The sequence below is a fragment of the Pygocentrus nattereri genome, chromosome 12, assembly GCF_015220715.1.
Source record: "Pygocentrus nattereri isolate fPygNat1 chromosome 12, fPygNat1.pri, whole genome shotgun sequence".
Taxonomy (NCBI): Eukaryota; Metazoa; Chordata; class Actinopteri; order Characiformes; family Serrasalmidae; genus Pygocentrus; species Pygocentrus nattereri.
The window spans coordinates 30,378,673-30,406,172 of record NC_051222.1 but is presented as its reverse complement, the minus strand read 5'-3'; the positions used below and the strand labels follow the sequence as shown (position 1 = coordinate 30,406,172).

At 40.5% G+C, this 27,500-nt stretch overlaps 3 protein-coding genes across 6 annotated transcripts in view; 2 read left to right on the top strand and 1 right to left on the bottom strand.

The window, feature by feature from the left end:
* Positions 1 to 3,620, top strand: part of kif16ba (kinesin family member 16Ba) — a 58,158-nt gene extending 54,538 nt beyond the window's left edge. For 2 of the 3 annotated variants that reach the window (XM_017716486.2, XM_037543539.1), the window contains exons 29-31: positions 482 to 571; positions 654 to 737; positions 2,960 to 3,121. In XM_017716486.2, the coding sequence (XP_017571975.2) occupies positions 482 to 571; positions 654 to 737; positions 2,960 to 3,121 (336 nt within the window). Of the gene's footprint in view, positions 1 to 481; positions 572 to 653; positions 738 to 2,959 lie in introns of all 3 variants that reach the window. The other variant, XM_017716485.2, reaches the window with a different exon arrangement.
* A 5,426-nt stretch (positions 3,621 to 9,046) lies between these two features.
* ndufaf5 (NADH:ubiquinone oxidoreductase complex assembly factor 5) lies at positions 9,047 to 18,825 on the bottom strand. Its single transcript, XM_017716488.2, has 11 exons — positions 18,433 to 18,825; positions 17,241 to 17,281; positions 16,698 to 16,761; positions 14,737 to 14,784; positions 14,499 to 14,602; positions 14,081 to 14,120; positions 12,615 to 12,812; positions 11,483 to 11,543; positions 11,311 to 11,394; positions 9,880 to 9,962; positions 9,047 to 9,292 (listed from the first exon to the last, which is right to left on the bottom strand). The coding sequence occupies exons 1-11, from the start codon at positions 18,679 to 18,681 to the stop codon at positions 9,197 to 9,199; spliced, it is 1,068 nt and encodes a 355-aa protein (XP_017571977.1). The 5' UTR covers positions 18,682 to 18,825; the 3' UTR covers positions 9,047 to 9,196.
* A 1,070-nt stretch (positions 18,826 to 19,895) lies between these two features.
* The window catches only part of esf1 (ESF1, nucleolar pre-rRNA processing protein, homolog (S. cerevisiae)), a 14,024-nt gene continuing 6,419 nt past the window's right edge, over positions 19,896 to 27,500 (top strand). The window contains exons 1-8 of one of the 2 annotated variants that reach the window (XM_017716489.2): positions 19,896 to 19,981; positions 21,039 to 21,500; positions 22,885 to 23,183; positions 23,638 to 23,751; positions 24,387 to 24,496; positions 25,267 to 25,419; positions 25,621 to 25,735; positions 26,394 to 26,550. In XM_017716489.2, coding sequence (XP_017571978.2) covers positions 21,068 to 21,500; positions 22,885 to 23,183; positions 23,638 to 23,751; positions 24,387 to 24,496; positions 25,267 to 25,419; positions 25,621 to 25,735; positions 26,394 to 26,550 — 1,381 coding nt within the window. In that variant the 5' untranslated portion in view covers positions 19,896 to 19,981; positions 21,039 to 21,067. Of the gene's footprint in view, positions 19,982 to 20,653; positions 20,954 to 21,038; positions 21,501 to 22,884; positions 23,184 to 23,637; positions 23,752 to 24,386; positions 24,497 to 25,266; positions 25,420 to 25,620; positions 25,736 to 26,393; positions 26,551 to 27,500 lie in introns of those variants that run through there. The other variant, XM_017716490.2, reaches the window with a different exon arrangement.

Here is a 27,500-nt window from a genome sequence, read left to right as displayed (position 1 = left end):
CTGGACCTTTTTCAGTTTTGAGTTTAATAAACATCTGACTGTAAGTTGACTTTACAATAATCTGTCTCTTGCGTAACTTATTTGAAGTTCAGTTGAATCACAATTTTAAACTAACCAGGTTACTTAAAACGTCAAATCTTTTACTTACAGGAGCTTTTTACAAACTTGGTATGTTTATTGGTATAGTAGAGCATTAGTCGTGTGTTTAATGCAGGGCCCAGTTTAAACTACACTGTAAATAATCTATTCATTTCTTTTAGAAATTGTACTTTTGAAGTACTTTTATAACATTGCACTATATCCTCTAATGAAATACATTTTAAAAACTTTGACTTTAAGCCTGCCTACCTTCTTTATTTGTGTATTGTTCTGTCGTTTCTGGCCCTCAGTCCTCCAACAACACGTCACTTTGGGTGCTGCTGCTTTAGTGTGTTCAGCTGTTCTGTTTCTGTACGCTGATGAGATTTCTGTGTGTTTATAGATCACAGTTTTGGATGAAACGTGGACCGTGTTTCGCCGCTACAGCCGTTTCAGGGAAATGCACAAATCCCTCAAAATGAAGTACCCAGAGGTGAGCTTCCCAAAAACAAAGCGTGTCACATGCAGCTGTCTCGGCGTTTTACTCATGTTTCTCTGTTGCTCCTCTGGTTTAGCTCGCAGCACTGGAGTTCCCCCCCAAAAAGCTCTTTGGTAACCGGGATGAGAGGATGGTTGCCGAACGGCGAAATCACCTCGAGGTAAGGACTGTTTCTTACTTGCGGTTTTAAGGACATGCGTCAGCAGGGACGTCAAAGGAGTGAGTAGATTATGCAGGGTGAGAGCAGCTCCAGGTTCCTCCGGTTTGTGGGCTCACAATATACGTTCAAAGTGTGTGGTGTGAATAACTTTACAACTACAAACAAATGGCCGCTGTATTTAGCCAACATTCTCCTGAGTCTGCGATAACTGATTGCTCCTAATTTTGGCTTGTGAGTTGTCCCGCTCCCAGATTTCACAAAACTGGGTTCTCCTTCTTTCTGTTTAAATTGGAGGAACTTACCACAAGAAAGCAAACCACCAAGCGAAAGCCAACCTACCAAGCATACCTGTGCTAGAAAGAATGTCACTTCACCCAGTTCATTCATTTAACTGGTCATGTCAGCGATCTCGGGATGTATCCAGCAATAAAGTGAATAAGAACCTTCTTTCCTTCTTTAATATGTTGCCATATAAAAGCTGGATATGTAATGTCTTTAGTGAAACATGATCACAGTGGGATCGTCTACACCACCACATGTACAGCCTGTTTCACTCGTTTCTTCCCGCTTCACTGCGCTCGTGTTTAGTTCTGCTTCAGCAGCATAACAGGCTGCAGCTGTAAACTCAGGGCTGTCAATCTTTTGCTTATTTAAATATTAGGTCACACCCAGGCAGTCTGACCAGCGAGTGTTTTATTATATTTGAATATTTGTAAAATTGAATTTTTTCATTTAAACATTGCTGAATGTTTAATATAACACTTATTTTTAATGTGATACCAGTTGTGTTACCTTAGACCAGGGGTCTTCAACATGGGTCTCTTACTGCCTTGATGCAGTGAATCTGTTTGTAGGTAAAAATAAAATAATCCTCCTCTGCAGTAAAATAAAGCTCTGCTGGTCGTTCTAACTCAGTTTTAGCAATAAATGGTTTTAAACTCTGGAGGTAATGTATAACTGCTAAGTCACTCTTGAACCTTGAAGATCAGTGCGCAGACTGCTGGTCACTATTGCAACGCAGACTCGCCTAAAAAATAGTTAACGAAAGGGCAAAGAGAGAGATTTAAGACGAACATCAATAATTTGGAGACAAATGGACTTATTTGCATTTCTAATCACTCTGGCTGGTTTTCTGATGCGTTTAATGTGCAACAATTGGCAAACATTAAAAAGTCGCGAGGCTGAAGTTTCGTCAGCTTCTCGTTTCGTCAGCTTCTCGTTCCGTCAGCTTCTCGTTCCGTCAGCTTCTCGTTCCGTCAGCTTCTCGTTCCGTCAGCTTCTCGTTTCGTCAGCTTCTCGTTCCGTCAGCTTCTCGTTTCGTCAGCTTCTCGTTTCGTCAGCTTCTCGTTCCGTCAGCTTCTCGTTCCGTCAGCTTCTCGTTCCGTCAGCTTCTCGTTCCGTCAGCTTCTCGTTCCGTCAGCTTCTCGTTTCGTCAGCTTCTCGTTTCGTCAGCTTCTCGTTCAGATTTTTCCGTTCCACCTTAAATGGTGCAGCAGTGGCGTCTCAGGCACCACTTATGGTGGAATGGGAAAATTCAAACAGGAAGCTGGCGAATGAGAAGCGACTTCTGCCTCATAAAAAGTCGATTGTTGAGAGACATTTTACAAGAAACTTCTAATTTTGAGGAAAAGTTTCCTGCCAGAGATGCGAGAAAAGCAGCTATGGCTGAGCTAAAGCTCAAAGCAGATCAAAGTAAGTCTGCGTTTTCGTTTATTTTAGTATCTAGCCTATTAGATTACATCAGCACATACAGAGGCATATTTAAGCAATATTAACCCCATTGTGTTTAGAATTTCACTGCTTCATTTCATCCCTCCGTTCTCCTCATTTTGTTTATGTAACTCAAAACTGCTCTGCTCATATGATGGAATCATATATTGCTTAATCATAGTAAAGGACTGTTTTACAAAGTTTTACCATTTGTAACTGCACATCCCGAACCAAAGTAACAGCTGTAGTAGAATTAACCTTCATAGGTCTAAGGTAAGGGTTGATTTTGCTATACACTGTTTATATGTAATGACATCATTCAAATGAGTTACTATATTAGTTTTGCACGAATAATGTTTACATTCTGTATTGACAGGTTTAAGCCTGCAGTGCTGACAGTTTTCCCATTTGTTTAGATGTCAAAATGGCAAAAACAACAATAAAAATAACAACAATGGCTAAAAATCTGATTTCTGATTTTTGTTTTTTTTTGTTTTGTTTTTTTCCCCCAGCGCTATCTGAGGAACTTTTTCCAGGTCATGTTGTCCTCCTCCTCTTCTTCTCCTCTCCGAGCTGACGACTCTGGCATGCATCTCTCCAAACACGCCATATGCAACATCTCTCCCTTCTTCAAGAAGGGAGTGTTTGACTATAGCAGCCATGGAACGGGCTGAACACACTCGCCCTCACTCACACGGACACGCACACCTTTATGCACAGTTGTGCGCAAAGGTTTGAACACCCAAGTCAGATGTGAAAATAAGCGAACACGTCTTCTACAGAGATCAAACGCAAGGTTTCCTTTTTTCCTGCAAATTTTAGTGCACAATTTCTATTGATTTGCTTTGGTTTTAACATATTGGAAACAGTTTAAACATAAAATGTGTGGCATAACGTTTGCCTCGACCACATTATGCCTTTTTTTTTTTTTTTCCAATATGTGAAATTCAGCAAATAAACAGTGATTGTAAAGGATGCGTTCACTTATTTACACAACTTGACTTGGGTGCCCAAACTTTGGCATATTCTATCACATTAAAAACTTTTTTTCCTTTTTCATTTTTTTATGAATACCATTTGAAAACACATGCTGCCCTTTACAACATTTCATGACAAAAAGGCCAGCGGTGGTGCCAGAATACTTGGTATGAAATCTGGTTATAATAACTTAAAATTTCGATTGTTTGTTTGTTTTTTTTGTTTTTTTCCCTCCCATCTCAAGTTATCATTTCTTAGATGTTGTGTTATGACGGCAGCGATACACACACATGCAGATGTATCCACACGCATGATCACTCCAACATACTCTCTCAGGACAGGTAGAAATTGAGCTGAGGGGAGTTTGGTCGTCATGGAGACGGCAGAAGAAATCCAAAGTGCTAGCCCTATTAGTGCCTTTGGTGGTGCTACAGTTTAAATTTGATGTTGCAGATTGGCTGTACTGTCAGTGTCTGTCCTTAACATCGCCTCTTTTCACTCATTCTGCATTTAGCCCTTTCAGACCGGCTCCCTCTTGTTGCATCAACCGGGAGAGTTTTAGAATAAAGGGGAATTTCACAGATTTTTCACACTTTCTGTGTAATTCAATGGACAAGATGTAAACAAAGTAATTCAGGGTTGGTTGAAATAAAATGGTTTGCCGTAAAGAAATGTACCAAGATTTCTTTACAGTGGTGGTGATGGGAACCAGGGGTTGTCGTATAAGTAAATCTGAAAAAATGAAATGTATTTATTATAAAACAAACAAAAACTACTAAAAACACTTTAGGCTACAGTTGTCTGGCTGGTACCCATCACAGCTACTGTGAACAATTCTGAAGTTTTTTTTTTTATAGAACAGGGAACCAAACTGAATGACTTTTATTTACATCTTACTTAAATATTCTGAAAAATCAGAGGAATCTCCCTTTAATTGTAAGTGAACTGTAAATGTACTGTAATACCCTTATAGCATCCAGACTTACTCCCCGTTGCTAAAGCAACCGGGCGAATTCTACAACACTTGATCAGTGAACTGTAAATGTACTGTAAAATACCAGATGTGCTCTTTTTCGCTCCAGAACATCCATGCCTGCTCTCCGTTACTATAGCAACCAGCAGAATCCCACAGAAAGAATTACTGGGGACTGTAAATGATTTGTGTCGAATGTGCACTTAACACGGAAACGAACAGCCTGTTATCGCTGCTGTCACCTCGTTTAAGTACGATCCAGATCTCATCCTGTTACAATGTTAAAGGGGACGTCCCTTTAACATTGCATTAAACTCTTCAGACGTCTGGTTCCTATCACCACCACTGTGAACAGTTCTGGCTCAGTAAGTTTCTCTAGAACAGAGCGTTTCACACCAAACCTGAACCCTGAACGCCTCTGTTTACACCTGGACCATTTCGTTATGCAGATATTTAGATTTACCCTTTAAGAAAATCAATCCACACTCCTGAGTCGAACTCTACAGAGCATTTGGAAAAAGGTTTTCTGGATTTTGGCCGGAATAGATGGAATCTTTCATGGATTTTCAGTTCAGAACCATTTGAATTTCAAGAACAAACAGATCTTTTCAGACTAAGATTTTCTTTAAGATACATGAACACAGAGGACAAAAATAATCTGATTTGAGCTTTTGTAGCCAGCAATTCAAAAATGACTATAGTAACTTTTTGTAAAAGTGAGTCAGGCTGTTGTACCCAGAGGCAAACTTTCTCTGTACTTAATGTATCAGACTTCTCAGAGTCAGACTGCAGACTTCAGTTTTCTTCTGAATATACTTACTGGGACAGTCTGGGATGCTTGATGGCCACAGGTCAGATTTTAAAGGAGTACTCCAGTGTTTTTAACCTAATCTCTATTTTCTGCACCTGTGTCAAATGGTTTATTACCGCGGAGAGTGATTTCACCATGCAAGTGAAACTGGAGACCTTCTGAGCCAAATTGCTGCAGAGATCAGCGTTTTACCCTCATCTGACGCTCTGAATTCAGTTTATGAAGGCCTTGCTAATAAGCTGAAGAGCGGAGTCAGGCGTGTCTAATGAGGTCGCGTCCTGAAGTCTGCAGTGTTTTGGTCCACAAGGACTGGATCCTGACACGTGTGCTGTACACCGTAAGGAGATGAGGCAGGGTGCTGCAAAGAGAGTTTTCTCCACTAAAAGGCTAAAACAAATCTTGAGCTCAGTAAACAAATTTCTGCTTAAGTTGAAGTACAGTAAGATCTGTCATTCTCTAAAGTGGAAAACCTTGAGTGAGTGTAAATTCAGTTCAGGGAACATTTTAAATTCAAGTCCTAAAACTATTAATCAAATCAATCCACAACTCGCCTGCATAAGATGTAAAATCTGTAAACATTTTCCCAACTTTTACCTGCTAAAACCTAAAAATGTCCTTACATTTTTAAGTTTTAGCAGATGAAAGTTGGACAAACTAACAATTGCACATATTTTATATGGTCTCAAGAAATGCCACATGGCAGAAAAGAACAGAAAATGACCCAAAACACATTTATAATAGAAGTTAATGGGCGAGTTCTTCAGCGTCTGCCCACTGGCTTCTACTATGAGGTATTTTCAAGTGAATAGTTCTCTGTTCTTTTACGAAATGCAGGGAATCGAGTCAGGAACACGTTACTGCAGGGCAGCAGTCGTAAACGTACACCTACACAAGTGACATAAACTTACAGAAACATCTATAAAGGCTGCGTTTGTCAAATTTGACGTCAGGTTGACATTCATGTTTACTGTTCATGTTTTCTTCATGTTTTCTTTTTGGGTTATCACACTTTTTGTGGGAGAAATAGTGACACTGCTGATATGACAGTTTAAGCCTCATAAATGGATGATATGAAATCACCTAACAGCCACAGAAAAGTCCAGCATTATGTAACTGTGACACGCAGTCCTATGCGAAGGTTTGGATGCTCTTTGTCAAATTGTGTTTGGTTGATTTTGAAAATAAGTGAACACGTCTTCTGAACACACTTCTGCACAGTTCCTGTTTATTTGCTTAATTTAACCATTAATAAACCTAAAATGTGGGCTGGGCAAACGTTAGGGCACATTTTATACTGTTTTATTTGTTTTTCTTGAAATAAATAGAAGTTGCACTAAAATGTAACAAAAAATTAATTGAAGTTTGTTCTTTATAGAGGATGTTCACTTATTTTCACCTTGAAAATCAGCAAAACGTTACTTGACGAGGGGAGTTCAAACTTTTCCACATGTGCTACATTCTTAATCTTAATGTCATGACAACCTAATGTCAGAAAAAAGTCACCTGACAGATGTTGGGTCAACAGCAAATCCATGACAAGTGATGCCGTTTTATAAATGTTTATATAGATCTGTGTCACATGTCATGAAGGTCTTATGAACACTATATAATGTTGTCTTTGGTAATGACGTATGTGCAAAGTCTTCCAAAACACTCTGAAGGCTGCAGTTCTTTTTCTGAAAGTGGACTTAGAGCAAAAACAAATACAAAATAATGTAATAATAATAATACTGCTAATAATAATAAGCAAAAACAATAGGGTTCCAGCACTAAGTGCTTGGACCCCTACAAAAACACTGTCAGACTAATTTTACATGTAGCCTTTTTTCCACAGACATTGCTGCTGCCAAGGCAGCTTTTCAATGGCAATAGGTCATCAAGTCTTCATGTCTGTTAACAACAAGTTTGCATAGAGCAACGTTTTATAGTCGTGTAATAACGGATAGTGAATGCATTTATTCAATAAATCAACTTTCTATTGATCTCTGTAATAATGTCTCACCATAATGTGTCAAGCTGGTCAACGATGCTTTGAAAAGGACAGAGGAAACCTCCTCACTGGACCTTTCAATGCTCCGCCCACAAAGGCTTTTTCATAGCAACTGTTGCTAGGTTGGACAAGCTTTACAGAACGTTGGTGGACATCCTGTTTAACCTAATGAGAAACTCTGATTTAGTCAAAGTGCATCAATTTAGATTCTTTTCATTTTCTTTTTGTTTCAGTCTCGTATGGAAGTTCATTCCCACCAGACAGGAGATTCAGCAGTGTGTGGAATTTTGACTCGAAACATTGGGCCTCACTTACCAACTGTTCTTCAAAAGAAATTTCTTCTTGAAACCCCGGTTTTCATGAAATTCTGATGCCACGTCATGAATCTGACAAACTTTTTCTTAGGAACTTCTTCAAGAACGCATTGAAGAAGAAACTTAAGATGTTGCTGAATGAAGCCCAATGACCTTTCTTGAAATTTTGACTTTGAAATAATAATGTATTATATACTGAAAATTTTTACTTGTTCATCTAAAATAATTCTTACTTTCTCCAGATTTAATCTGTATTTTGAATTTGAAGTCAAAATTGTGAAAAAAAAGGCAAATATTTTGACATAAGTAAAAAGAAAAAGAAAAAAAAACTAGACAAATCTAGAGAAAATTCTAGTTGTCATAATTTTGACATACCAACTCAAAATCTCAAGAAAATAAGCAACCGTTTTGATGCAGTAACTGAATAATCTTAAGTCAAAGCTGAGTCATTATTTTGATCTGCTAACTCAAAGAAAAATCATACTTTATCAAGTAGAAATTTTAAGAAAGTAATTATTTTGAGATTTAAAAAGTCAAATTTCTTATAAACGTATAAAATTTCAATTATAAATAAAATCAATATAAATTAAAATATAAATAAAACATTTGACACTGCAAACTTAAGATGAATTTATTTCTCTTTGACCTGTAATAGGGCAAATGTTAGCATGGTGGTGGTTGTAGTTTAGCATTTTAAACTGGAAAATCAACTTTGTGTAGAAAATATAAGCTAATATTGTCAGTAATTACATTTATTTATATATGTTAAACCATGTATTTTGACAGAAGCTGAGCTACAATTTTTCATTATTTAGAAATCGACTTTCTGCTAAGGTCCTGCAAAGCTCGTCTAAACGTGCAACAGTATGTATGAAAGAGCCCATCTGTGGGCACTGACTGTGGTTGGGTCCATTTCAAAGCAAAGTTAAGCATCGGTTTATGTATATGGGTTACACCATTTATGTAAAGAGAAATGATTAAAACTGGCAGAACACATTGTTAAAAATGATTGTATAGTGAAAACATATAGTGGAATTATACTGGAACTAAATTATAACTCATTTGCACAGCCAGTGATGCTCCTTCGAAAGCCATATGTGTAGAATCCACCATGTGAATGTGTATATTATTGAGCAGTCTGTATAAAGGTGCTTGTACTAATGCAATATGAGGGGGTGAAAGGGACTGTACAGTTGTATTAGTATTTCTAGACGTTTGTCTTCTCATGCAAGTGCTTTGAATTCTATTGCTTTTTTACTTAGAAAAGGTTCGTTTCACTTCATTGCAATTTGATTTCCTATACTTTCCTTTTTACTAAGTCATGCACTACAAAGATGCTGGGTTTCAGACTTGACATGGAACATTTACTAAGCCATGCAAAAAAAAAAAGCACTTTCTTTTGTCCCTCTATATCTCTCACAGCAACGACTGTTGGTGGAGAACATGATCTCAGTTATTTATGTGTTTGTATGTATATTTGTTCTCTGGCTGTTGAAATTCTGCTCCGTTTACCACCCCATTAAATTCATACCGTTGATTTAGTTTTTGAGTTTTATTTCTCTACAAAAGTAAGTTTTTCTTCATGTGACATTTGTACATATAACACCAGCATTTATGTACATTTCATTAAGCAGCTGTGCTGCTTATGTAATGTTCTTGCACTGGTTTGGGATGGCAGCAGTTCTATGGATTGTCGGTCTTGATACTGGCTTCTGATTGGCTGATCTTTGACAAATCAGCAAATGACGCAGTCGCTGAGCCCCTTTTAGCTGGTTTGACCTGAAAAGGAATAAATTGAAAAGTTTAGAAATCTTGCTGTAAGAAATTTGAGAAGGCTAGAATAACTAGTTCAGATCAAAGCGCACAAAAGCAAAATCTCAAATCTCCATAACTTTACAGAAGAAGGAAAAACAAGCTTTGAAGCATGTTAATATAAAGAGATTTAATTCATTATTTAATTCATTCATCGTTTATAATTTCATTTCGGACATTTCATATGGTGTACTTATCACAAAATATTTTTTAATGATGAATGGACTAATAGAAATGCTCCAAAATTAAAGCGCTCTGCATTTAACTTGCATTAAAAGCAGTTATGTTACTATTTTTGAGACCCTCAATTTTCTTGGGACAGCAATTACATGCTACATTTTTACAATATATGACATAATAATTAATACATTTTTTAAAAATGTATATGACATCAACGAATGTGTACTGTCTTCGGTGAAATGACACTGTTTCCAGCTCTCGTATTTAGCCTTAATCTGTTTCTGAAACCAATTTTCACCATAATTGGTTTGCACTGTTTGCCCTATAACTGGTTAAAAGTTGGTGATCCAGATCCAGTGAACTTGTAAACAAACCTGAGATTCGTGAGGTTTCCAACCAATCATGTACAGGATCTCAAATGTAGCTGGGACAGATCCGTCCTCGTTACCATACATCTCTAAAACAAAGCACAGCAAATAGATTCAGTCCTATCAAAGCTAAACTATTATTATTTTAACCGATTATTATTTTGACCGCGTTCTCTTTGAATTATCTTTCGACACTCTAGCAATCATCAGATTCATCCCCTTGGGGAAGGGGTGTTACAAAATATGTGCAATTACACATTTCCACCAGAGAGGTCCCCATTGACTACATTTGAGGTAAGACGGAAAACTTTATTGGATTTTTTGCTAAAATATTGCTAAAAGTATCAACCCACAATCTTCAACAGTCTTGATACTGACATCATAAGTAAACTGTCGTAACGTGACAAACCATGCAACACTTGCATGCTGGTGAAAAAAAAATAGTTATTACATGCATCGTAGCCAAAGTATGTGACTGACAGCGCCAAGTAGCCATATAAACGTTTCCTTTATGATAGCTGTACTGCAATAACAGAGGCGCTCTGATAATAACCTGTGCTGAAAGTGTTAGTTTGAGTTGTTTTATCCTAAATAAGTGCTGAAAGGTAATTCCACAGATTCTTATACATTTCTGTAATATGTAAGATATAGCCATTTTATTTACATATATATTAATAATAAATGTGTGTGTATGTGTATGTGTATGTATATATATGTGTGTGTGTATATATATATATATATATATATATATATATATATATATATATATATATATATATATATATATATATATATACACACACATATATATACACATACACACACACACACACAAATTGCCTACACAATTTATATATATATATATATATATATATATATATATATATATATATATATATATATATATATATATATATATATATATATATTTATCAAAAACTAGAAATAAAGTGGAGGATATCAAGTTACCCCAGATAAATAGTCTATAAACTGTTGTTTGGAACACTGTATTTGGGCAGTTGGGGTCTCTTGAGACTCTGTGCCACCTGATGCTGAAATAAAGAAGAAGCCCTTTTCCCTCTTCCACAAACGCAGCATCTGCAGACTTTTTTAATATCTTTTGAGAACTTCGACTTATGCTTCGAATATGCTGGAGGCCTGGGGTTGAAGGGGATAGCCCTTGGTCCTGACAGTGCCTACACAAGTCGTATGAGTTTTTATATGTAATGTTGGGGAACACATTCTTCTTCTCAAAACTGTTGTAATGCAGTGTCTCAGGGAGACATTTGGTTCCTATCACCACCACTGTGAATAATTCTGACTCAGACAGTCTGCAGTGTGTCATCCATCCACCGTCATAATGTAAAGGTTGAGACAGCCTGTCCTGAAAACGCACTGAGTGGCTGAAGTCTGCGTCCACGCCTGAGCTCAGCTCACCTTTATAAACAGCTGCCGCTGCTAGAATGGTGTCTCTGTGCAGGAGGGACTTCCTGTTCCACACGCAGTTACTCTCACCCATACCTGAAACGCAGCACAGAAACAGGAGCGCGTGGATGTGATTCTTGATTATTTAGGTCTCATTCGTTTGGAGGATGATGCAGAATCCTACCTTGTAAATCACACATGACGTCAAGCATCCCTGGGTAATGAACCTGAATCTCATCAACGTCCTGCACAGACAAACACACACATGTTCTTTGAGGAGACGGTTTCATATGCACAGACTAAACAACAGGAACTCAATGCTATGGTCCTTTACATTTTACATTAGACTTCAGCTGAGACCAGATATGCACTTCATAAAGCAGGGCTTCTCAGATAGCCAGATCACTTAAAGCAATAGTCCGATTGATCTTTCTCATGTGGCTAACAAACAAAGCCAGCAGCCAACAATTTGCATACTCCAAATACAGGTAAAGCCAGAACTTGGGTCATTCCAGAGAAACGTTCAATTTTCTATCCATCAATAGGCGTCACTGGTGTTACTGATCGTCATCGGTGTTGCACGTAATAAAGGTGACACCAGAGACAGTCATAATGAAAAATGCATTTTATAAAACGGCTGCTACAGAGCATCAAACCACATGTCAGTCATGGAACGTCCACTAAAACATGTCGTTTCATCCATTTGGATTCTATTTTTTTTACAATTACCTCAGAATAAAGTCGGTCGCACCAGTGACGTCAGCTAAAAGCTTCGTATGGAATCAGGAGCTAAATGAGAAAATCTGAGCACTGAAAGACACAGTGGACTCACCATGTGCTTCTCGTCATAGATCCTCAGAAAACAGGGAAAAGGAAGTCAAGTGATGTCATCAGTGTGACTTTTACTTCAAAACAAGTGATTTTGGTACGCAGTAACACCACTGACACGACTCCTGGGGACTTTCATTATATATTTTAGAATATTTTATTTGGCGTTTGTTTTCTATCTGTCATTTAATTCATATATTAACACAGTCCTGTGTAGATTATTGTAGTTAAAATTGCAGAAAAACAGGTTTTTACTTCAAAATATGGCCTCAGCCTTCACACATGACTGTGGGGACGAGCTCTTCTGGGGTGACTGGAATTCTAAATGATTGATTTTAAAACCAATATTGCTGGACTGAGGCTCAAGAAGGTGGAATTGTTAAAATAACATATTGTTTTATTTTAAAATAGAAATAAATTGACGTTTCTGTAGAATGGCACACTTCTAGAATTGATAATAAACAATATATTATCCCATCACTACTAACCACAGTGAGCATGTTGAAGCCAGCTTGGCCGAGCAGGTTGCCCAGGTCAGTGACAGCGGTGTAGGGGGATATATGGGGAGAAAAGCCCCCCTCTCTCTCCAGCTCAGCCAACTGCAGAGAACAACGTAGCTCATACAGCGTCTCCCCTCCGACCATCGCCCCGATAAACACCCCATCAGGCTTCAGCACCTGATGAATCTGACAGCAGAGGAACAAAAGCCCATCAGATCATTAGTGGTAGAGATTCTGGAGTTTTACCTCTCCAGAAAAACTGCAGTAGGTACTGACAGCCCTCGGAAGCCCTTTACTGCCACTTGAAAATGAAATATGTAATAAAGTGAAAATTTTGCTAAAAAATGACTTAGCTAATTATTATAATGAGATAATATCTTATAATAAGGTCCTACTATCCACTAATAATGACCTATAACCCAGAACAGGAGGGTCTTTAAATGAATAAGTGCTTATGTGAAGGTGCTACATGAGGGAAAGCACAGAAGGTGCACGGTGTGGTGTCCCCAGCACTGGCATTAGGAAATTATGAGTTACTATAATCATATTAATCATAATAAGTTACTACATCATAGTAATGGCTTACAATCTCATAATAAAGATTCACTACCTCATACAAATGACCCAATATCTCATAATTATGACTGCCTCATAATAACAATGCATCTCATTATTGTGACCAACTATCTCATAACAATGACTTACTGCCTGATAATAACAATGCATCATATTATTGTGACCAACTATCTCATAACAATGACTTACTGCCTCATAACAAGGCATCTCATTATTGTGAGCCACTGTCTCATAACAATGACTTACTGCCTCATAATAATGCATCTCACAATAATGAGACATTTGTGAGACATTAAGTCATTATGAGAAAGTGAGTCATTTTTATGGCCATTATTATCATTATTATGAGATAGTTGGTCACAATAATGACTTACCATTTCATAAAAATGACTCAAAGTATCTCATATTAATGATAAAGTACAGCATTTCAGCAGATTTAACCAAACACTTGAAAAATATTATTGCTTATAGAAATTTCGTTTTATTGTTAATTAATTACATTCATTTTTTACTTATTTTTTTCCCACTTATTTTCCACTCTAATAGTCAATGGCCATACAGATTTAAAATGTTCATTGGATTATAAAAATGCAGTGCAATAAAATAACGGAATTTATCTTAATATCTTTAATGCATCTTCTTTCATTAGTTGCCTGGACTAGTCATTAATGGTCAAACATTAATGGTCAACTATTGTCATCACTCACTTATGTTGCTCTGTTTATGCAGACCTGCCATAACATGTCTATTGATTATTTATTACGTTTATGGCTTAATAAAGCCATAAACGTAATAAACAGAACATTATGGTATTTTAATAAACAGTCTTTTCCCCCCAAGTGGCTGTCACACAGTGTCAGAGGCATGAATTGTAGTACCTGTCGTAAAGCTCCAGGAAGATCATTGATCCAGTGCATACTGAAAAGACGAGGCAGGAAATACAAACACGTATAGATAATAAGACGAGGCTGGTAACGATCCTCTGATCACATTCATAGAAAGATGAAATCATCATATGTACAGCAGAAATGATTAGACATCTTTACTGCCTGCAACTGTCTTGATTTTATTCTATTCGATTCATTATTGTGTTATGGATATTTTCTCTGTTTTGCTTGACGCACTACTTGTTGATATGTGTTTGTCATCGTTATCCTTATGGGAGCTACCGCTGTATCTGATCTATACAGTGAAACCAATTCTTACTCTACAGTGATGCTGCAGTGGACAGTAGAACACATAGTAAACATCCATTCTGCACTGACTGTGATAAACTAAAACAAGCATAATCATCACCTCAGGCTGCTGACCACCAGGTCAAACGTGTTCTCCCGAAAGGGCAGGAACTCCTCGTCGGCCATTACACAGTGCGTGGGCATCTCACTCTCTTTCTTCTGCCTCTGCGAGACACAGAACAACTTTAGACCCTGACAGGCTCAAACCAAACGCTCGGCCAATCTGACTCTGCAAACTTGACCAAGATACTCAATTCCCCGACTTTTCCCTGCCTTCGCTTTACTACAGCGTTACTTACCAGCAAACCATCCGAGATGTCAGTGAGAAAAAGGCGCTCCACAACTTCCTGCCAAGAGAGGAACGTCCGGATCATTAAACCTATTTATTTATTTATTATTGTTTTGTTGATTTTCTAAGTGAAAACAAGTTAAAGGGCCCATATCCCATATTGTTCTAGCACTTTCCAGCCTCTGTTTACCCATTAATGGGGACTTCCATCCATTTTTTGGTTAGTTAAGTCTTTAAGATGTAAACAAGGTCATTCAGAGTGGTCTGACAGGAAATGGTTCAGTATAAAGCTCCCAATGCTGTACAGTGGTGGTGATGGGAACCAGACGTTGCCATGCTTAATAAAGCCATAAAGCAAATGTAGCCATTTTATTTACCACCACGTTTTTTTTATATGCAATACTGATGATGTTCAATAGTGGAAAAATTTAAATGACACTTTATTCGGGGGACGGTTTTGACCTGATGTATCCCTCCGCCTGAAATCGTCTCTCAAATCTATCGTAAAACAGCGTCTCAGTCACCAAGCAACGTATTCGTAATCATTTCATGTTATAACTTTCTGCGAGGGGTGGACATCTGGTTCCCATCACCACCACTGTGAGCAGTTCTGACTCTGAATGACTGTGTTTACATTGCAATGATATAATTATAGAGACATTTTGAAATATTGGTGCAATTCCCCTTTAAATTCAACTCCATCTTTAAGACCGATATATGTAAATGAGCTCTGTCCTGTATTGTGCCTTGTTCAAAAACCAGACCGGGCTGAAACACTCCTTACACATGTTGTGTGAGAGGGCGGGGCTAAACTGAAAAGGAGAATATATGTAAATATTTTGCAGTTTTACATTCTCGTTTGATACAGGATTTCAGCTGCTCAACAGTTCGGGGTCTCCTTTGTCATATTTTTCATTTAATAACCCTCCAGATATTATCAGTGATGACTGGTCTGGACTGCAGGCAGGTCAGTTTAGCACCCAGACTCTTTTAATAAGGAGCAATGCTGTTTTAATACATGCAGAATGTGGTTTGACATTGTCTTGCTTAAATAATCAAGGCCTTCCCTGAAAAAGACGTCATCTGGATGGCAGCATATCGTTCAGCATTAATGGTGTCTTCACAGACGTGCATGTCTCCCATGCCATGTGCTCTAATGCACCCCTAAACCATCATGAATACTGGCTTTAGAACTGTACACTGACAACAAGCTGAGTGGTCTTTAGCCCAGAGGACACAGTGTCCATGATTTCCAAAAAAATTCGACCAGGGGTGCCCAAACTTTTGCCTTAAACTGTAGGACTGTCGTGTTTAGTGTTGGGTACAGTTCAATTTTTTTGATACCTATACTGACACCATGACTTCGATACAGATTCCTGAATGCTATTTTTTTTTTTTTTAGTGTACCTTTTTAATAATAAACCAAAAGCGGGTGTGGCTTAAAATAAAACCGAGGAGAACGAGGTGCCGTAAGAGGACATATCTATTAAGCTTGGATGATATCGGAAATCTGGACAAATTATTATGGTCTGCACAATTATGGCAATCCAGATTCAATTCAGTTATGAAGTACCATGAGTGACGTTAAGGAGCTTATAGCTTGCGTTTTCCCTGAGAGTGACAGAATTACCATATAATTACTAACCAGGCTCAAAGTGTGTGTATATGTATGAAAATAGCTGGTGATATTCTGTTTGTATAGACTATCAATAGGTGCAGTCCTTTCTACTGATAACACATATGTATACGCATATAAGTCTATATATAAACTCTTTTTCATTTTTCTTCACAAGGTGAGGTATTTTGAGTCTATTATCCTCATTTGGACTTTTATAAAACCCCAAACACTTAACTAATCATCGACATAAGTGTCAGACCACATGATTACTAACAGAATCGACAGACAGCCCCAAATGCAACAGGGCTAACACTAAAGCTAACTGATGCTCGGATCAGAACTGGCAGGCCTACCTTGCTGAGGTGCTCTGCGATGTGGCTTTTCCCACAGCCCACGTCTAGCGCTAACGGGAAGGTTCTGCGGACACGCCATAGACATAAGGAACATCATAAGACCCAAGTCTTGGAAAGGCACTTCACCGCAAAGTTTAATGCTGACAGCGGCGGTAAATTCTGTCCGAGTCACAACTTAAAGCAGGTCATACTGAGTCAGAAAGCACATAAGCCACTTTATTTGAGATGAAGACATGGTTTAAAGACACTGTGTGATGATTTAAGCTAGCTGAAGGCCCAAGGCTAACTACTGGAGTATAAGCTTTCATTCAGTATAAGCTGCATCAGCCTCACAGCTCCAGTGCACAGCTAACGTCTCCTGGCTGATCACCTACATTTAAGGGAAGTTGTATCAATAAGGTATATTTGCTGGACCCACGCTCTCAAAGGTCTTACTGAACTCAAAGAACGGGCAAACGGCAAACGCTCCACTGCTGTGGTCCTCGAAGACTGCTTGAGATTCAACACGTCATCCTTGCCCAACCACAGGGAACACAGTCTTACCTCGCAATGTCATAAATCCTGTCTGCAACTCTGCTTCCAACCTGCAACGCAGTACCACAAAGTATGTGTAAATACATAGAGGTTACGGTGCGTATATCCACCTGAGTACACCACCCCCTTGTTTCTACACTCTCTGTCCATTTTATCAGCTCCTCTTACTGTACAGCTGCACTTTGTAGCTCTACACTTACAGACTGTAGTCCATCTGTTTCTCTGTATGTAGTACCTGCTCTGTGAGGGTCCCTGGGGGTCCTGACCACTGAAGAACAGAGTAAAAACAGGCTACCAAAGTACGAGAGAAACAGATGGACTACAGTCTGTAACTGTAGAACTACAAAGGGACCCTATACAGTAAAATGGACAATGAGTGTAGAGACAAGACACGGTTTTAATGAAGTGTATATACAGTATATGATAAATATGTACTGGTTGTTTTTCCCCATACATTACTTTTTAATTCTTTAAGAGGCTGTAAACCGTTTCTTATTGTATAGTTAAGTCCATTTTTATTGTTTTTCCTCTTTAAAAAAATCCCTGACGCCTCGATTAATCGTCAATATTCTGTCACGAACACACCACATAGACCTGCATCTTATCCTACCTCTAATTAATGTGCAACATCTGCTGACAGAATGGCACAAGTGCAATACATCCGCAAGTTCTGTGCAATATCTGTAATTATTACTGTGCGATATCTACAATTTCTGTGCGATATCCCGTCATTACCTGCTCAGGGGTGTGCAATACCTGAACAACTGAATGTGTAAACTGTAAATTTGTAGTTTCTTAATTCTATTTTATATATATATATTTTTTTTTTTTTTCTGCTAACAGACGCCTTGTTTATTTATTTATTTCTATAGTATATCTTATATTTTGCATTTTGAATGATGCACATCTTTGTCTACTCACTGCTCTTTGTCTGCTTACTGGGTGTTCTGCTGTAACAATGCACATTTATAATAATAAAAGTCTCTCATCTTTATTTATTTCACAAGGGCAATACAGATCAACACTGCATGCAACGCAGCACGTCACATCGGGGCTTCAGGGCTTCTAGCTGCATCTAATGTGCTGCCCCTCTCCAGCTTCAGGCATTTAAGAGGAATCCTGGGATCCGATTAGTCGATGACTAATATAATCGATTATGACAGCCCTAAAGCCTGACAGCCCTAAAGCCTGACAGCCTGACCTCGTCTCTCAGGTAGTCGTATTTGTTGTGCTCCTGTAAAGATGAAGCCCATTTCTTCTGCCTCCTCTTCATGTTTCTGTCGAACACGTTCATCGTGCCTCCCTGTCTGGAGGAGAGGAGTCTGGAGGAGAGCCGGGTCAGCGGTGGGGGGTGAGGCCGCTGCTGGGTGACCCGAGCTGAGACGGCGGCTCCTCTGCGGCAGAGCAAACAGGCCCCGCCGACAGCGCGGCTGCTGACCAGGTTATTCATGGTCTATATGGGTATATAAGCCGACCAGTCCCCGAAACGAGCACACCGGACGGAGCCCGGGACACTCTCACGCGCGAGCGTCGCTTCCACGCTACACCATGGTTGACCTTTCGGCGTGAAACTCTGGCTGTGACGTAGCGGGGCGTGTTCCAATCGGCGCGCTCTGACTTGTACACTACTATCTAGTGGACTACACGCCTTAAAAAGGCGGTTCTTCAATGTGGAAGGCGTTCATAACATGAAACTCGTTAATGACGTTTTCCGCGTTAACATGAAACATTTAGTGGCGGTAACGTGACCAAAATAAACGGGTTTTAAGGTCTCTGCCTAATGTATCTGTGCATACAAACCTTCCACCAAAATACATTATTCAGAATATATTTTAAAATAAATCAAAACCTATTTCCCCCCATCATCTGGTGGGTTGCTCCTGAATGTTTCAGTATTGTTTTTTTTTCCTACAATAAACGGGTTTCGGGCAGCAGGGGGCGGGCTTTACTGCTAGAGCGGGATGATTGATGGGCGAGCGGAGCAGCTGATTGGCTGTTGGCGCTGAGTGACGTCACGTGCACACACGAGGCGCCGTTTTAAAGTCCTATAGCTCGAGTTTAAAAGCTCTTATGAATATAACAGCGGTGTTAACGTGTTTATGCTGCTCTGTTTTCAGGACACGAACTCATTAATTGACATTTAAAAAGTTTAAGCGTTTATAAACAATGATTTTTGCTCAAAGGCTCCCATCAACCCATTCATTTTGGCCTCGCTCGGGAGCGCCCTCTAGCTGTGTTAACACAACTAACTTGAGGCCTGACATGCCTCAAGGGTCCTTTAGTAAAGGTCTGAGTTCTACTAGCCAACCCTGCTGAGAAGGCACTATGAGAAACCATCAGGACATTAAAATCAAATGGTTTGCTTATTAACGGGAACTGGCTCAAAGTTTTCCAATCAAATCCACTAGTTTCCTGTAGAAAACATTTAGAGCCCTGTAGGAAACCACCAAACGCACGGCCACCGGTTAAACTATTATAATCCTTTATAATGTGGTATTATCCCAAAGCTAAACACATTACAAAACCAGCAGGAACCAGCAGCAACTCTTGGTTCCTGTGTTTTTCAGCTGGGAAGAGGTCTGGACGACTGAAACGCAGATTGGAACACAGCCCTTTGAAACGGCAGCACTGGGCGCTGAGAGCCGTTTCGCGCTGCGGGAGCCTCCTGGCTCGCCGTAGAAAAACAAGGCGGGGCTTAAGAAAGGTCGCGAAAACCACGTGGACGGTGCGCAGCGGAGGATCAGCGCCTGGTGAGACTCGTTACAGCCGAATTTACCCCGTTAGACGCGTTAGTTCAGCTCTCAGCCCGAGGCCAGACGAGCCGCGCGTCGCTTAACAAGCCGCCGCGGCTGCAGACGCTTAGTGTCAGTTGCGCTTCTCTAGCGCGGTGTGGAACAGCACGTCGGTTAGCAGGAGGCTAATGCTAGCTGGTGGTCTCATGTGTCTAAAACCCCCTCCTTCTTTCTGCCCTCACTGTCCACTTTATCAGCTCCTCTTACTGTATAGCTGCACTCTGTAGTTCTACAGTTACAGACTGTAGTCCATCTGTTTCTCTGATACTCTGTTACCCTGTTCTTCAGTGGTCAGGACCCCCATGGACCCTCACAGAGCAGGTACTATTTGGGTGGTGGATCATTCTCAGCACTGCAGTAGCACTGATGTGGTGGTGGTGTTACTGTGTGTTGCGCTGGTGTGAGTGGATCAGACATTGGAGTTTGAGAATAGTCCACCAACCAAAAAAAGCCAGCAGCGTCCTGTGGGCAGCGTCCTGTGCCCACTGATGAAGGACGTGAGGATGACCAGATTAGCTGTCGTCTCTGACTTTACATCTACAAGGTGGACCGACGAGGTAGGAGTGTCTAATAGAGTGGACAGTGAGTGGACACAGTGTTTAAAAACTCCAGCAGCACTGCTGTGTCTGATCCACTCACACCAGCGCAACACACTGGTCAGTGCATCTAAAATCATGATGACTGACAGTTACTTGGGTGGAGTCGGCTGTGTTGGAATCATTCCTCTTTAGGAAACACTACAGTGAGGACACGAATAAGGGAGGAAAACTACAAAATGTGCTCTGCATTTCAGTCTTAAAGGCACAGTAACAAAGTCTGTTTAATGGTTAAGGATAATGAGGTGTTGGAAAACGGTCCTGTGAGGAGGACCCGTGACTTTTTCTTGGCCGGCGAAGCCACACAGACATCGTAACTGAACGTCAGAGAAAAATAAAAATGAAATATAAGCGTATTGATGATGTGGGCTCTTCACAAAAACAGGCGGAGTCAGTATTTCTCTGTGTCTCACAAACAGGTCGCCGCGTGTGAAGCTGTGAAGTCATCATGTCGACGAAGAAAGAGTTGGGCGGCGATGACCGCTTCGGTCGGATCAAGAAGGACCCTCGCTTCTGGGAGATTCCGGACGTGGAGAAAAAAGTCCGGATCGACAAGAGATTCCAGTCCATGTTCCACGATGAGCGGTTCAAGCTGAAGTACACAGTGGACAAACGCGGCCGGCCGGTCAGCCACACGTCCGCGGAGGACCTCAAGCGCTTCTACAAGCTGTCCGACTCTGAGGGGTCTGACGGAGATGAAGAGGAGGAGGAAAAGACGAAGAAGAAAGAGGAGAAGAAAAAGAAGACGAAAGGGGAGGTGGAGCCTCAGCAGGACGAAGGGGAGGAGAGTTTAAAGAAGGACAGAAAGGCTGTAAAACTCACAGAAAAGGCTGGGAAGCCTAAAACAGGACCTGCCAAAGGAGTGAGAGTGATGGAGGAAGGTAACAATCAGAACAGCAGAAGTTTAAACGGCCCTGGTCAAATGACTTGTGTTGATTTTTCTAAGTGAAGGTAAGTTAACACATCCTGGACGGGGGACACACTCAAATATAGTGTTTTTGCACACTGTAGTGCTTGATTTCGAACTTATTTACTGAGTTTAACTTGTTAGAAAAAATAAAGCCGAAAATATAAAATATGGCGTAACCTTTTTTGCACAGGCCATATTTTATGTTTTATTTTTTCCAATGTCTTAAAATCAGCGAATAAACAGTGATTTTGCATTAAAATGTGCAGATGTGTGTTCTCTGTAGAGGATGTGTTCACTTAGTTTCACTTCACAAAAACAACTAAATGTGATTTACCCAGGGGCGCCCAAACGTTTGCATGGGACTGGATGGTCAGTCTCCCCCTCGGATTATTTTAGGGGTCTAAAAATTTCATTTACAATTGAAATTTTAGCTGAAGGTGATTCAACTGCATTGATTTTAGAAGGTTAATCAATTATTGCTAGATAAGTGCAATTCTTGAAGAAAATGCAGTGATGGCACTGCATGAATAGTTCCTGAAGTGGTTGCTAAGGTGTGGTCATGTGGTTGCTATGGTATGTTGGGTGGTCGCTATGGTATCCCAGGTGGTTGCTAGTGGTATTCTTGATGGTTGCTAAGACGTTGCTAGGTGGTTGCTATGGAATCCCAGGTGGTTGCTATAGTGTGTTTGGCTAATAAGGCTGCATTAACGTTATGGGTGGCTGTAAAAGAAAGAATTAAAACCCTTGAAAATTGTTGGACCCTTTAAAATATTGAAAAAGCTTGTTGTCGTCGTCTCTGGCTGCATCCAGAAGCTTTTGCTACTGCTCCAATCCTTCCCCTCCCTTCCCCTCCCTTTCCACTTCAGACGGAAAAGAACGAGCAGAAATGGGGGAAGTGGGACAGCAGTGCGCTCGCGTATCCTCCACTTGAAGCCATTTCGGCAGCTACTGCAAGCGGCTCTCTCGTCTCCTCTGGTGTTCGGACAGCCTGTAAGGTGGTGTCACGAAAGTGGTTTCCGGGTCGTGGAGGAGTGGAGGAGGCTCTGGTAGGAAAAAGGCTCTGGATGCAGCCTGTTTATTCACACTGTAGTGGGTAGTGTCTCCACCCAGAGGAGAGAGGTATCCTACACGAGATCTCCTTTTGATCTCAGGTACGTCTCCTACACGCAGTTGATCCAGTCTTGTTGACATTTGATGATGCACTGAATCGTTTCCTAAAAGAATCACAGATGAATTGAATCACTGAGTTTTACGCCCCTAGTTTTGGCTGCAGGTTCGTGATTATAGAGAGTAAATCTGTCTGAAGGACAGAAATTAAGCATGTAATACAATAACATCCTCTTCTGTTCACACAGGAGAGGAGGATGAAGATGATGACGAAGAAGAGGAATATAGCGACAAAGGATCAGGTCTTTCTGCCGATGATGATGATGATGAAGGTGGTAGTGATGAAGAAGATGATGAAGACGAGAGTGATGAGGATGAGGAAGACAGCGACAGTGACAGTGGTCCTGATTTGGCCAGAGGAAAAGGAAACATCGAGACCAGCTCGGAAGAGGAGGAGGAGGAGGAGGAGGATTATCTTCGTCGTGAGGAAGAGGAGATTGAGCACGACTGGGGGGAGATGTGGAAGGACGCTCCACGGTCAGAGGAGGTCAGACTCATTCAGTGTTTACCTTTACCACAAACAAGGGCTGCATGCAGTACCGAGCCTTTATAATGGAGTTCTTTTCTAATTGAAACAGTTTTTATTTTCTTTTTTATTGAACTTTTATTCTGTAAAGCACCTTTTTTCTGTCATTATAGGTGCATTAGGATTCATGTTTTTTTTCCCATTTCTAAAAAGTACCATTTTACACCTTTTCCAGAGATGAAAGATACAAACGGTAACATTATTTATTAAAGTATTAATTTCATGTTTTCTGTAAATGATGTTTTTGTTTCCTTAAAGATGCGATCAGTGAGTAGCTTCTTCATTTTCTTCTGTAATTGACGACATTTTTTGGATTAGATGGATGGATGGATGGATGGATGGATAGATAGATAGGAACTTTAGCAATTATTGAGTGCATGTAAACACACTTATTGTTTGTTTTGTGTGTGTCCAGATGAGTCGGAGGCTGGCGGTGTGTAATATGAACTGGGACCGGATTAAGGCTAAAGACTTGCTGGCTCTCTTAAATTCATTCAAACCAAAAGACGGAGTGGTGCTGTCGGTGATGGTGAGTATCTCACTATAGTGTCTGTTATTCTTCTCCCTGTACTTTCATATACTGAGGTCAGGTCTTTAGACGTATGTACAGGGATCATTCTACTGAATTGGTTCGAAGTCTGATCAGTTCAGCTGATGTCACTTCTTATTCTCCAGCTTCTCGTTTGAATTTTCACGTTCCACCTTAAGTTCTGTCTGAGGTGCCGAATGTAACTGCTGCACCATTTAAGGTGGAACGGGAAAATTCGAAAGAGAAGCCACTTTTTTAGTGTTTGACAGCCTCTCATTGCAGATTTAACATTCCAGAAAACCAACTGCGCTGCTTATAAATGCGAGTAAGTCAGTTTGTCTCAATGTTCGTCTCAAATCTCTGTCTTTCCGTTCGCTGTTAGCCAGGCGAGAATTCATTGCTGTACGACCTGCACGTCAGTTCTCAGTTGTTGAGAACCAGGGCTTTCGCGCTGTGCTGCACACTTTGGAGCTGAGATTCAGTGTCCAGTCTCAAAAATATTTTACTGACACGGCGTGTCAAACGGATAAATGTTCAAACGGATAAATTTTATTTGCAAATATTCACAATGTAAAATAGGATGGCTGTGTGTGTGTGTGTGTGTGTGTGTGTGTGTGTGTGTGTGTGTGTGTTAGATCTACCCATCTGAGTTCGGTAAGGAACGGATGAAGGCAGAACAAACTCAGGGACCGCTGGAACTGACCTGCCTGCCGGACGACCCAGACGCAGACACAGAAGAACAAAGGTAACACTTGTCAGAGTCAGTCGGTTTATTAGGGGCGGCTTTTTAAATGGGAAGAACACCACGGCGCGGTAAAACGTGGTCAAACCAGGCAGGATGAGCTGCTTAAAGGGGTGAGTTGAGGCCCCGAGAGAGGAGGTGATGTCGTATGAACGCACGAGGAAAAGCACCCATGCAGAAGGTGATGTGCTGTTTTTTTTCTGCTCTTCTGTCACCGCATGTGATCGGTTATTACTGGTGGAACTGTGTTGTGACTGGCTGGCTGTCGGTTGCTGCATATAAAAAAAATGCCAGTGACTTTCACTCTAGAAGACGACCTTCAGAGCACAGCCGAAACGCTCCTGAAAATTGCTCACTTGTTCTGTGTCCATGTAAGAGAGCAAGTCTTTATTTTTTATTATATCATAAATGCTTTATGATGTCACTTTGCGCAGCCCCCCCCACGCTCCCCCCCATCCACAGTAATACTGTATACAACGGTAATATTATGAAACGTTTTTGGAGAAAAAAGGGTTTTAATTTTGTCTTTGAGTTTTATGAAACTGTTGTTTTGTGTTATATATATATATATATATATATATATATATATATATATATATATATATATGTGTGTGTATATGTATGTATGTATATGTGCTGCTTTTTCTCCCTGAATTAATTCTTTATTGATTTAAACTGGGTTTAAATTTGTTGCAGTTTAGCACTTCAGTTATCAAAGAATAGCAGACTTACTCGACAGATAAATTTCATCTCTGTTGGTTCTTGTGTGTCAGGATCTACAGGGAGAAGGTGCGAGATTACCAGTTTAAGCGTCTGCGTTATTACTACGCCGTGGTGGAGTGCGACTCTGTGGAAACAGCCACCAAGCTCTATGAGGAGTGTGATGGCTTTGAGTACGAGAGCAGCTGCTCCACGATGGACCTGCGGTGAGACCCGCAGACTCTCACTGTGCTATAACAATAAGAGGAACTTGGCTAACAGTGAATGTCAGTGGCCAGTTAGCACGATGCTGTTCATCACTGTTTCCTATTATCATTGGTCGAGTTTGTTAGATAATTGTGGGAATACAGAATCGTCCTCCGGCTCTAAATGACATGTTTTATACGAACTGACTCTGTTTACTGCAGATTCATTCCTGACGACGTCACGTTTGATGAAGAGCCCAAAGACAGAGCGACAGACGTGGACTTGTCCACCTACCAGCCCAAACTCTTCAGCTCCACTGCAACCACTACTGCGAAGGTCAGCTAGTCCTGCTAAAATGCCCATATCCTACAGAATTCCTCTAGTTTTGTTGTTTTCCACGCAGAGGTTTTATTTTTCCAAAAACAGTTCTAGTTAGTTTTCCACATTACCACTTTCCCTTAGAATTAAACAGGTTATGCCTTTAAGACTGATATATGTAAAGGAGCTCTCTTCTGATTGGTTGCCCTGTATTGTACCCCATTCCAAAAGCAATTGGAGTTGAAACACTGTTTATAACATCAGTGTGAATGGGTGGAGCAGAGCTGCTGTAGGCTGAACAGCATGCAGCTTACAGAGACAGCAGAGCCTTCAGTTCAGCGACCACAGCTGCCCAGCAAAACACCAAAAATAACCGCTCTGTGGTTTAATTCCTGCTTTGTGTTTACTGGGAATAAATGCCGTTTGGGGAGGTAACTTCACACTGTGAGCCTGATGACCATGACTGCTGTGTTATTTAGCAGAGGATAACTTATTTGTAAATAGCCCATGTCAGATATCAGATGTCAGTTTGCCTTGACACAACTGTGCGGGCGGGAGTGGGACAAAACATTTCGATTGCTAAAGATTCAGATTTTCTGTGGGAGTGGGACTGAAAACACACCTCTACTTTGCGTATAATATGTTTCAAGTTTGAAATGTTGTGAAATGTCTCCAGGTGGAGCTGACATGGGACGAGACGGATCACGATCGAGTGACTGCCCTCAGTAAGAAGTTCAGTAAGGACGAGCTGCTGGATATGGACTTCAAGGCCTACCTCGCATCCTCCAGTGAGGATGAGGAGTTCGAAGAGGAAGGAGTAGTTCAGGAAGAGGGTGAGTGCTGATGGTCTTCAAGTGTTTATCATGTAAACCAATGTCAACTCATCATTTTATTCATTAAGTTGATCAAAATTCACAGAAAATGTTCCTTCTTAATGGAAAGTTTTGGCAAAACAAAAAAAAAATATTGTTTACATACACCCCCCCCCCCCCCCCCCCATGCCCCCCCACTCCAAATGCAGTCTGCCAGCCAAACATTTGGTTTGGTTATTTAGCTTTACAGTGGAGCCACAAGGCTAATGTAGCTAACAAGTATCGAAGCTTGGTTCACACCGTGCTTAAATCAACACACACTTGTCTCAAACTGCATTGATTTGGTCTATAGTCTCAAACAGATTTGCTTATGTGGTTCTGACTCTCTGTATGAGGCACTGTTATCTATAAAAATGAAGAAAAGCACATTAGCATTAGCTAGAAACAGTAGCAGCAGCCGACTTGGAGCCTGAATTGTGTCCGTATGCAGTGTCTGTGTTTACATGCGAAGATGTTTGCCAGTCTGGTTGAATAGTTTCCGATTCCAGGTTCAGACTGAGGTGTTCATTCTCACTCTACTCAACAGTCTGATAAATCTTCATTTACACTCTCGCCACAAGTTATCTGATGCAGAATGACGCGCATGCGTGGAGTAGCGCTCAGAGTAAACGTTACCATGACAACGAACGTCACGTGAGGTCCAGTCTGCGTGAGACGAGTTTCCAGTTGGCGCGCTTGTGTTTTTAATGGCTTTAAAAATAAGCCAGACTCAGGAAAACGTCCTTCACATGTCTTCCCCTCAGCCTTCTTTAATAAGGACGTCGTGCTCTGAGACACAGAAGCTGGACGTCCGTCCCACTGCCGTCTTTTAAAGATCAGAGCATAAACCTCGTCTCCTCTGCAGACCAGCTTCTGCTCCGCCATGCTGAACGGTATAAACTCTCACTATGACGTGACGCACGTGTGCAGAA

Coding starts and splice junctions, on each gene's coding strand:
- ndufaf5 (XM_017716488.2), bottom strand. CDS start 18,681: ATGAATAACCTGGTCAGCAGCCGCGCTGTCGGCGGGGCCTGTTTGCTC. Junction 12,813..14,080: donor TTCCTGGAGCTTTACGACAG/GTACTACAATTC, acceptor CTCTGCTGTCAG/ATTCATCAGGTGCTGAAGCC. Junction 11,544..12,614: donor GCTTCAACATGCTCACTGTG/GTTAGTAGTGAT, acceptor TTGTCTGTGCAG/GACGTTGATGAGATTCAGGT.